The 10,991-nt window shown below is 28.9% G+C and overlaps 5 protein-coding genes across 5 annotated transcripts; 2 read left to right on the top strand and 3 right to left on the bottom strand.

Annotated features, from left to right (window-relative positions):
* Positions 1-314: 314 nt before the first annotated feature.
* BX663DRAFT_48680 (uncharacterized protein) lies at positions 315-1,633 on the top strand. The gene is made up of 5 exons (XM_051524697.1): positions 315-415; positions 480-568; positions 651-1,173; positions 1,266-1,347; positions 1,425-1,633. Exons 1-5 carry the CDS (start codon positions 368-370, stop codon positions 1,433-1,435), a joined length of 753 nt encoding a protein of 250 aa, XP_051383312.1. The 5' UTR covers positions 315-367; the 3' UTR covers positions 1,436-1,633.
* An 889-nt stretch (positions 1,634-2,522) lies between these two features.
* BX663DRAFT_434111 (uncharacterized protein) lies at positions 2,523-3,445 on the top strand (the record flags this gene model as incomplete). Its single annotated transcript, XM_051523046.1, has 4 exons — positions 2,523-2,824; positions 2,879-2,987; positions 3,064-3,195; positions 3,260-3,445. 4 exons carry the CDS (start codon positions 2,523-2,525, stop codon positions 3,443-3,445), a joined length of 729 nt encoding a protein of 242 aa, XP_051383311.1.
* A 317-nt stretch (positions 3,446-3,762) lies between these two features.
* On the bottom strand, positions 3,763-5,037 carry BX663DRAFT_508234 (uncharacterized protein). Its single transcript, XM_051527452.1, has 3 exons — positions 4,748-5,037; positions 4,585-4,677; positions 3,763-4,501 (listed from the first exon to the last, which is right to left on the bottom strand). The coding sequence occupies exons 1-3, from the start codon at positions 5,001-5,003 to the stop codon at positions 3,816-3,818; spliced, it is 1,035 nt and encodes a 344-aa protein (XP_051383310.1). The 5' UTR covers positions 5,004-5,037; the 3' UTR covers positions 3,763-3,815.
* A 1,980-nt stretch (positions 5,038-7,017) lies between these two features.
* Positions 7,018-8,085, bottom strand: BX663DRAFT_433710 (uncharacterized protein; the record flags this gene model as incomplete). The annotated part of the gene is made up of 7 exons (XM_051523011.1): positions 7,018-7,179; positions 7,236-7,372; positions 7,425-7,559; positions 7,612-7,678; positions 7,742-7,771; positions 7,850-7,939; positions 7,999-8,085. 7 exons carry the CDS (start codon positions 8,083-8,085, stop codon positions 7,018-7,020), a joined length of 708 nt encoding a protein of 235 aa, XP_051383309.1.
* A 184-nt stretch (positions 8,086-8,269) lies between these two features.
* On the bottom strand, positions 8,270-10,375 carry BX663DRAFT_48573 (rab-GTPase-TBC domain-containing protein). The gene is made up of 2 exons (XM_051524632.1): positions 10,177-10,375; positions 8,270-10,125 (listed from the first exon to the last, which is right to left on the bottom strand). The coding sequence occupies exon 2, from the start codon at positions 9,988-9,990 to the stop codon at positions 8,389-8,391; it is 1,602 nt and encodes a 533-aa protein (XP_051383308.1). The 5' UTR covers positions 9,991-10,125; positions 10,177-10,375; the 3' UTR covers positions 8,270-8,388.
* Between the last annotated feature and the right edge of the window lie 616 nt (positions 10,376-10,991).

Here is a 10,991-nt window from a genome sequence, read left to right as displayed (position 1 = left end):
CATTAATAATAAAATGCAACTAACGCAAGTATTTAAAAGAAGTTCATTTTGCAAAGTAAAAATTCAGGTAACATTTTGAGAATTTATGATTAATACAAAAGGACCAAACCATAATAAAAAGATACTTAATGTATAAGCAAAAGAAAAAATAAATAAATAAATAAAGTAAAACTTCCAACTTATCTCACACATGGATGTATTGAATCAGCTACGAGAATTTAGCTCTCTTCTTTGGAATAAATTCAAGTTACTAAACTTCTATTTTTGGAAAATCGCAATTCGGTACCTTATTAAAAAAAAAAAAAAAAAAAAAAAAAAAAAGGAGAGCAAGGCTCTATGTATTTTTCTTTTTCCTATTAATCTAATAATGACTTCAAAAATGGAAGCAGTTATGGAAGATGCTTTTGTAGAATGGGTAAATTACTATTATTCCTACTTGTTTTCTTTTATTCTTCTTTAATTTTCGACATTTATAACAGATTAATACGTTTGACTGTAAATCCTATGCTATTGATACAGTCGTGGAGTTAACAGATGGAGTTATACTTTCTGAAATATTATCTGATATGTAACTTTTTCAGTTTATTCATAAATACTCAAGGCCTGACTCCTCTTTTTTTTTTTAATTATCATTATTATTTCATGATTAGTGATCCTAAGTGGTTCAAACAAATTAAACCTACAGAAACTGCTAGTAATTGGGTTGTCCGATTTAACAATCAAAAGAAGCTTCACAAAAGCATCACTCGCTATTTCGAAGATATTATTGGGCAGGACCCAGAATGTTTACCGACTATTAACCTTACTGCTATAGCTAAAGATGCTGATCTTCACGAATTACTGATCATGTGTCAATTAGTCATTGCTATAGCTGTACAATCTGACAACAACAAACTTTACATTGAGATGATTCAGGGATTATCACAAAAGAGTCAACATGCTTTAATGGTCTCTATTGAAAAAGTGATGAGTTATTTCGAAACAGATGCACTTAGTAGTCAACATAACAGGTCATCATTTTTATCTGCCAATTCAAATTCGACAAAAAGTTTGTTAGAGGATATGCCTTATCGTTATCAAATTGAATTTGAAAAAATCTTGATGGAGAAAAGGCAATATGAGACATTACATTCCCAGTTATTAACTGAATATGATGAATTACGAGAAAGATTTGTAAAATATGATAATTTTATGTAAGGAAAAGTTTTTGTTTTTATTTTGTTAACTTTTTTTTTTTTTTTTTTTTTTTTTTTTTTTTTTTGTAGGATGATTTGTTAGGCGAAAAGGAAGAATTAAAAAGTCGATTACAAGATATGGATGAGGCAATTACAAAAGTAAATAATACTGGTAAAGCAGATTTTGTGATGAGAACTGAAATTGATCACCTTAAACAAGATTTGTAAGAATTTAATCCATATATCGAGTTTTTTTTTAAGGATACACTTATGTAAATTGTTGTATATGATAGGGAAAGAAGTGAAGATCGACGTCAAGAGACAGAAATGCTGATGGAAACACATCTAGCATCTATTAATGAACTAAAAAAGCGAGTAGAAGAGTTGAGTGCTGAAGTAGAAGAGACAACCTTGTTAAAAGATCAACTTGAAGAATATAAACATGCCACTGAAAAGATGCATAAGATGGAATCTACTCTTGAAAAATATAAAAGAAAGATGGAAGAATCTTCTGATTTAAAAAGACAGATAAAGGTATATATCTAATGCTAGAGAATTTTTTTTTCTTTTAAAGTGAATGGTGTTTAAATAATGTTGGTTTAAGGCATTGGAAGATCAGAATGCTAGTCTGCTAGAACGTAGTCATCAGGTAGAAGACGAATATCGCAAGGTACTAGCTTTTAAAACATTAATGGATTCTTATAAAGAACAAGTACAGCATTTGGAAGAAGGAAATCGAGAAATTTTGAGAGAAAAGATACGATTAGAAGAAGATTTGAGAAATATGGCGGAAACTTGCAGATATTTAGAGAATGATCGTGATAGAAATATGGAACAGGTACAATTACTGGAAGAGCATATCAAAGAACTCGAACTAGGAGGAGGCCAAACACTTGATAAGGCTCTAGTAAGTCATAGAGCAAGTGTTATTATTGAAGATGAAGAATTAGAAGATCAAACAACGATGGAGGAAAACATGAAAAAAGCAAATATAACTGAATTGTAAAAAAAAAAAAAAAAAAATGAATCTATACATTATTGATGTTTTATGTATAATAGACGTTTGACAGTCAGTAGATTAGAAAGGCAAATTAAAGAAATGGAAATAAAGGTCCCTAATGAGAATGAATTCACCGAAGAGTTTGAAGCATTAAAAACACATAAAAATCAATTACAAAAGGTAACTTCATATAAAATAAAACTAAATACACGTATATTTATTAGTAATATAAATATATATTTTAGGATTATGAATCCGTATTATTAGAAAGAAATAAATTAAGAGAGGAATTATCACAAATTAGAAATGGTATTCCTGACTCATTGCTTAATCAGACACAAACCATTATGGCATTTCGTTCCCGTATTCTAGATTTAGAAAAGGAGTCTAGTAATCTAAAAGAGAGCACAATTCGACTAGAAGCAATTGTATCAGAAGGTACAAGAAGCATTGCAAAAGATCAACAAAGTTTACAAAAGTTTGAACAAGAACATGCTAAAATTCAAGATAGAATTAACCGACTGGAAGATATTACAAAGATGCAACTACATGATATTAATCGAATGTTAGTAGAGGCCAATTATTTAAATGGTATTAATAATTATCGAGAAAATGATGAGTCATTTACTGATAGACCCGGTTTAAGCGAGTAATATGTAACATATTATTGAATATTTTTTTCATTGCTAATCTATTTTTATAGTGGTGACCTTGAAATTATTAAGGAACAAAATGCAAGTTTGCAGATTCATGTGCTTCATCTTCAAGAAGAAATTAATGATACTCAGGGGAAAATAAGAAAAATTCGAGATGTAAAGTATATATTTATATGCATATATATGTTATAATATAATATGGATATAGTTTAGCTTAAAATATCTATATTAGATGATTAAGTTATACAATCAATTATTACAAGAAATGACAGCAAGATTTTCAAATATTCGAAAATCAGAGGAACCGACTGGATTATTTGGACGGATACCTCGAACCAAAGAAGAAGAACAGGACCTGTTAAAGGTAAATAAGCAAATAATATATATATATGTATATAGCAAAGAAAACATCTTACATTACTATATAGAAGCAAATTCACGATGTTCGAGAACAATCTAAAATTGAACAACAGCTTATTATTTCAGCATGGTATGATCTCATAAGACGTAGTGATAGAGATGCATCTAATCTTACCATACGATCAACACCATCTTCTTGGCTGGGAAGACAAAGAAAAGCTCTAGATGTTTATTTAAGACAAAGGCTTTGTTAATACCCTATATTATGTAAAACCTTCTGACGTAATATAATACAAAATTTAATGAATAAACTTTTTTTTTTTTTTTTTTTTTTTTTTTTGCATAATGGTTATGTAATTTAACAATTTTATGAAAACAAAAAAATAGCCTAAAAGCCCCTGTTACCAAAAGAGTGTGATCGTCCATTACTATCATCCGTATTTTGATCTATTTTTTTTTTTTTTTTTTTTTTTTTTTTTTTTTTTTTTTTTTTTTTTTTTTTTTTTTTTTACTTTAGGGTAACAATATAAAAAAGTACGCACAAATTATACACTAGTCATGAGATACATCATATTATTTGAGGCTTCATATTTATTATTAAGATATACGGCAATTTAAAAGTAATTAGTAATAAAAATAAGGTTGGCATTTACTATTATTATTACTATTACTACTATTATTATTACTACCATTACTTGGATTTCCTCTTATCTTTTCATTGTTATATCTGTTTATATACGATTCACTTGAATTACGCAAAATATCCGCTCTTCTTCTTAAGTCAGTACTTGTAAGTTTTGTTGAATGATGTTTATTAGGTTTCTTCTTTGTTGTATGATGTGATGAATTCAATTGTGGTGGTGATGGCGGCACTGGTGATGATGATGGTGAAAGCGGTAGTTGTTGCATCATTATTGGAGAAAATAACTGTGATGGGTCGGTCATAAGAGGAGAGGAAGGAGAAGGATAAGGCGATAGGAAAAAGATAGGTGTTTGAGACATTAAATAAAGTTGTTGTTGGTATTGTAGTTGCAGTTGCTGTAAATGAAGTCTTTGATAATATAAGGGGTCCGGCATTTCTCTACTAGTGTATTGCTGTGTTCGATAATAATGTTCCTTAGTGGATGACGAATATGGATATTTTGGTGGTAGACATTGATCTTCTTCTTCAGTCAGGGGTGCAGTATTGCTTGAAGTAGAACCTCGTGATGGACTACTTGTTCCATCCTCTTTTGATCCAATACTTTCCGTATTATGTTTGTGTAAAGAGATTGAAGCTGTTATACTATTTTTTCTTGGTCGAGGCGCTTCTATATATGTATATATATTGATTGGTTCTTTTTAGAAAAGGAAAACTACTTTAAATTAGACAAGTGATTATTATATATTTTACCTTCTCTAATATTGTCAGGCTCTTCTTCGGGATTACTTGGTAGACAAACGCGTTGTGAGTGTCTTCTATGAATAAATTCAGAAGATTTTCTTTCTATTTATAATATGTTTAAAAGATGAGGCCTTGAAGAGACCACAACAACAAAAAAAAAAGAAAAACTTACCTGACGGAATAGATGAAGCTGTCCTAGATAATTTATGACTAGTCCTACTCTGATGATAGCGGCCTCTTGTATCAGCTACAGCTTGTTGACATTCACTTTTGTAATGATATAATTCTTGTCTTCCTTTATGCAGCTCCTTAACATTTGCTTGTTTAGAAGATATACTTTTATTCTGTGGATCAAACTTTGAGTTTTTGAACGTTTGAGTAGGTTTATTTAATGATAATTTTGCTAGGTTATGTTGGAGGTCGTTCATATTTTTTACTTGTAAAGTAGAAATGCAAAAAAAAAAAAAAAAAAAAAAAAAAAAAAAAAAAAAATGTTGGGATTAGTTTTATGCCCGGAATTTTACACATTTTAGTAACCGAATATTAGATTTACGCACGGACTGCAATTTATGTAATTTTTTTTAGGTTAATATTTAAAGCATGCAAAACTTTTTTTTTTTAACAACATTAGAGATAGAAAATCAACGAATACACGTATACATACAAACATATGTATGATAATTTTAACTCGTAAACATATATATTAAGTGTATATTATTTTATATTTTAAATTATTTTTGATTTATTTTTCTTCTTTGACCGAAAATCGTTGCTCGTTATGCTTTGCTCTTTAATTCCTAAATTTTGTATGTAGTTGTTACATATATTCAATAAAACACTGGAGAGTCTTTTTATATACATATTTATATATAAAAGTAACAGTTGTTAATGCATAAAAATTGTAAATAGGTCTCTTTTTTTTGAATCTTTGATGTTTAATATTAATAAGATATATTAAAATGGCCTCAGTATGACCTTTTTTCTACTTTATATGGATATATATAGTGGGATATGATAACAGCAAATGCAATTTTTATGTTTTTAGACTTTCGAAATACAAGTTTTTTCCAACTAATATGCGTTTCCGATATTTTACTGTGTTCCAATTTTTTTTTTCCTTTTACGTTATTATATGCAATAAGAATTTCTTGTTGTAATAAAATTAAACTTTTAAATTAATGGCCTGTAAAGAATACATTCTCTTTTTCTTTTGAAATAAGAAATAAAGAAGAAAAGAGAATGATATCAAATATAGATGTATGTTAAGAATCAGTATATACATGAAATAAACAAATTATCTAAAGCTAAATATTAACTAACCACTTCAATATAAAAACTCTTCTATGTAAAATAAGAAATTTTGGAATGTCATGCTGATCTGAAAACTGTTATTATGGTAAAAAAAAAAAAAAAAAAAAAAAAAAAAAAAAAAAAAAACTCTAATACTTTGTCGAGACGAACAGTGAAGTGACAAGCTCAAAACGATTTACCTAAGTTTTTTTTTTTGTCCTTTTAAAATGTTTATAAACAAAAATTCAGATGCGGCTTTTTGGAAGACTAAAGAAGTGTTTCTAATTAAATTACCTTCAGAATATCTATAAGCATTTTACTTTACACACATAAAGTTATTCTAGTTATAGACAAGCTATATTTAATTTATTAAAAGGAAATACTCTGAAATGAAAAGAAATCAAAGAAATAGGTTATTTTAATGGAAAGCCTCTAATCGATAAATTTGTATTATTATAATTTGAAAAGATCATAAGTCTGATGATAGGCCTATAATTAAACTGGCTAACATAATCATCATTTTATGAATCATATACACTAAAGATGTAACAAAGTTTGATGAAGTAAAGGTTCACTATTAAATTACAAATAATATATGACTACTTACATTCACAGCAGTTTGTATGCTCTACTATAAAATCAGGCACGTTAAGTATTTACTTATATCAACCATTTAGCTACACTTAATCTTATCGAACAGTTTCAATTTATTGTTAAGAACACCAACCGTTAAAGAGGAATTGTACTGAAAAAGAAAACAAATATCATTCTTCAACATCAACGAATTTTACAACAATGTGTGTGTGTGTGTATGTATGTTTTATAAGCTAATTTGAAAGATTTTCTTGCTATTTCTATAAAATACTTTAAAGGTTATCTTGAAAGGTATTTTATTTAAGCAAATATATCATCTTAATATCATGGCTTTACATATCATGTATTTTTTTTTATAAGAAAAAAGATATGGTAAGGTAAAGAAGAAAAATCAAACATGCCTTTTGTAAATGTAAGGCTAAAGACAAACTTTGTTCAACGCATAAGAGACGTCAGTTTTTAATTTAAGGTTTATCAATGTTTTAGGTAGTAGTTAGATGAGATAAAAATTATGTATGATAGTGTTCTTTTTTTTTTTTTTTTCTTCCTACTGTTGTTTTATTGTTTTACTCTTCTGGCACCAAAAATAGCAGTACCAACTCTAACGTTATCTGATCCATCCAATAAAGCTTCTGTATAATCTGCTGACATACCAAAACTCGCTTCAAAATGCTCAAGTTCTAAGGATGATTTAATACCTTTTCTTAGTTGAACAATTTTCTAAAATAAATAGCATGATATTAGTATGTTTGTATGTCTCATTTTGTCAGTGTTACCTCAAAGTCAGGATTATTCTTTGCATCACGATCTTTCATACCAATCGTCATTAAACCGTATAATTCTAAAGCAGGACAATTTTCCTTAATGTGCTTACAAACCTCAAGAGCATTAGAAGGTTCAACACCACTTTTAGCTATTAATTTGTCTTAATAAGTAAAATTTATAGGACGCAATACAAAATATACCTTCTTCACCACTTGTATTCACCTGAACATAAACTTTAAGTTTATTTTCACGTCCAACATTAACACAAGCTTTATTTAATGCATCTGCTTTTTTAGAGCTATCAATTGTTTCTACAACAAACAAGTTTGGAATTGCTAGCTTATTTTATTAGAAAATGTGATCCATCTTTCTTTCTTTTTTACTTACATGCCACTGCTTTGCATTTATTTGTTTGAAGATGACCAATAAAGTGCCAATCAATGGAAGAAGGAAGCTAAAAAAAAAAGAAAAAAAAAATCAATGAAATGTATAATTACACTTTGAACATGTAGTATACCTTTTTACTCTTTTCTACTAATTCTTGTACCTAAAAGAAAACTTACTAGTTAAGATCATATACTGATGAACGAAAGAAGAGGAGAAAAAAGAGAAAGAGAGAACTTACATAGTTTTCACCGAAATGGGTTTGTCCAGTTTTTGTAGCATATTCAATGTCCTCAGAGGGCATATATTTACTGACAGCAACTAATCGAGCCTACAAAACATATTTGCCATTTAGGAATTGTTAGATTTCTAAATATTTATATATATTACATGGGGAGATTTTCGAAGCTCTTGTACAGTTTGTCTGACTCGATTTAAATTCTCAATAATTTCTTTTTCCCGATCAGTAGTTGACATGAAACGTAATGGCTTAAAATAAAACTTTTGAAAAGGAAATGAATTATAAATAAATCTCTGACTTGAGCGAGATATTAAAGTCATGAAATAATTAAAAAAAAAAAAAAAAAAAAAAATGAAACTTCTAATCATAATTTTCCATTACATAGTCAGCCAAAGAAAAAATAGCTTAATCACATATATTTTATACAATAATAATATATAACAAAATAATTCTTGGTAAACTGTAGTAAACTGAAGATGACTATTGTGATTCATAAATCTTATATTATGTAATATATAATAAGTGAAAGGTGAATAGTTTTATATTTTATTAATTTTTTTTAGACTTTTAAATCCATAAAAGGAGCTATTACTTCCTGCTTGTAAATTTTTGATGCCATGCTCGATCGGTAGACCTGATGTGGTTAAATCCTCAGTGCCGGCCTTTTTCGCATATCGCTTAATATCTGTTTTTGATAAATGAATTCGAAATGCTGTACTTAGTAGTATATCGGCTTCAAGATATTTATGTGGTATATGCAAAAGAAAAGACAATAGTTCTGAATTACTAGGACAAGAATTAAGCAAGTGCTCTTTACAGATATCCAATATCGCAAGGCTAATACGATAAAATACTTTGATACCTTCAAAATAAAACGCATCCCATACACGTAATACTGATTCCCATGGCAAGGTCATGGTAAAGGCAGTCAAGAACCATTGTGTAATATACATGATTGGCATCACATCATTCTTTTCTAAATGATGAGCTAGTTTAGGATTATGATCTTTAAGCAATTGTTCGATAATATAGGCATCGATACGAAGTTGAGAGAGAGAAGGCGTGAAATAGCCATTCATGTATTTATCGATTGTGGCCACTAATAGCCAAAAAGATTCTTCAGCCGTCATTTGCATTAGCATTAAACCAGCTAAGCGACCCATACCTTGACAATACTCTAACTGCGGATTATACTGCGCATAAGCTCTCAAAACACAACACAGATCCCTTTGTCCTTGACTGTCGGGTTCCATAAACTGAATATGATCTGGATAACAGCGAGCAATATCTCGCTCGATAACATCATAGATAGGAATGAACGGTTTTTGTAGAACGGTATTGAAGAAATTAGGTTTTTGGTAGCTTTTAGATCCTGCAAGGAATTGCCAAACGTGAGCTCGTACAGAAGCCGGTATGCCATGGCGTACTAATTTTTTGAATTTGGTATCTCTTTTCACTTGGCCAACGTCCATTTTGTTGATAATGGAGAGCCATTTAAGCTCATTTTCCCGATATTCTTTTAAGGATATAGTTGTTAATTTATTTGATTTACTGGGTGGTTTATCTGATTTTATAAGAAATCCATATTCATCTACGTTCTTTATTTGTTTCAAAGGGCTCGCTTTTGATACTGTCTTTTTTTCAGGCTTTGCAATTATTTTATCGAGATTATTCACTGAAGAATATTTTTGAGATTCCGTGTTGTCTTCTTCTTCTTCCGAATAATTAATATTAAAAGCGGAGGTATCGTAGGGATCATGATAATTAACACCTATATTTTCTTCAGAAAAAGAGGAAGACGATACGTTAGATTGTTGCTGTTGTAAATGTAGCATTGAAAAAGAGGAATGTGTAGCAATACTTTCAAAGCTTGGCTTTCCTTTAGCCCAATGACTCTGTTGTTGATGTTCTGAATTAGAAGTGGCGTAACTAGTGACCGAATTCCTGAAACATGAACTCGTTGCTGTCATATCCAATGATTTTAAGACTCGAGGATCAAGCTCGACAAAATAAACATTTTCTGCATTAAAATTACCAACCACTCCTTCACAATATCCCATATAAATATCATCTTGTATATGTTTTAAAATAACAATACGTTCTCCTATAGAAAAATAAAAATGAAAGAAAAAAAGGGTCATGCTATTTTTATTTTTTTTTTTTAAAAAAAAACAAATGATTTAGAGCTTTTGAATGTGCTTTACCTTGCAAATACATGAGATCCTCAGGCGTTTTTGCTAAAACATCTGCTCTTGAAACACATGATCCAAGTCCACCTAAATAATAAACCATCAACTAAAACCGTATATTTAATTTTAAATGCAAACCTTTTTCTGCAAATTCATTTAATTGAGGTAGACTCATGGAGTCAACATCAATAGACATTTGCTCCAAAACATTTGATGGATCTTTTAATATTCTTGCAATCTTTTCATTCAAATCTTCTAAATTAGTTGATGTATGTTTTGTTGCTTTAGTTTCCATTAGTCATAAGGAAGAATAATAATAATAATAAAGAAAAAAAAAAGAAGGGGCAAAGAATGAATTAATTTTAACTTTTTGGTACAAAATAGGTAATTAAATTTCATGTCATTTCGGAGCCTTTTTTTTTGTAACATGAAGGAACATTCAAATGTTTCGTTTTTTATGTATGTCAATCAGGTATAATATAACTTTTTTTTTTTTTTTTTTTTTTTTTCTGTAGCAAGATAGAATTTTGTAAATAGTGTTGCAAGTGATAATAATTGATTGACTTCCTATCATATCTGAAGTAGAAACTTCTAAAGTAGAAGGTATTGCTTCAAGGCCAAAACGTGGTGAAAAAATTCGATTGCAGAACGCAATCTATGTAAATATCCATATAAAAATATAACATTGTTTAATAAATTATTTTATAAATACTCTCTTGAATTATGCAATCCTCTCTTTTGTAACAATATAAACTTCAGTTTATTTTTACTTGTCATGCAATTGTTCTATAACGACTTGTGGTTCTATTCACAGATTATACTTTATTTAATAATTTGATTTTGAAGATGTCATTTTCTTTATTCATAAAATTAAACTATTGATTAGTTTGAAAGTTTTAGTTAGATAAATAAAGGCTATTAAAAGATAAATGAAAAGAGAGATAAGAAATAAA

This window comes from Cokeromyces recurvatus (genome assembly GCF_025118155.1).
Source record: "Cokeromyces recurvatus strain NRRL 2243 chromosome Unknown BX663scaffold_11, whole genome shotgun sequence".
NCBI classification, from domain to species: Eukaryota; Fungi; Mucoromycota; class Mucoromycetes; order Mucorales; family Mucoraceae; genus Cokeromyces; species Cokeromyces recurvatus.
This window is presented reverse-complemented; position numbering and strand designations above follow the sequence as displayed.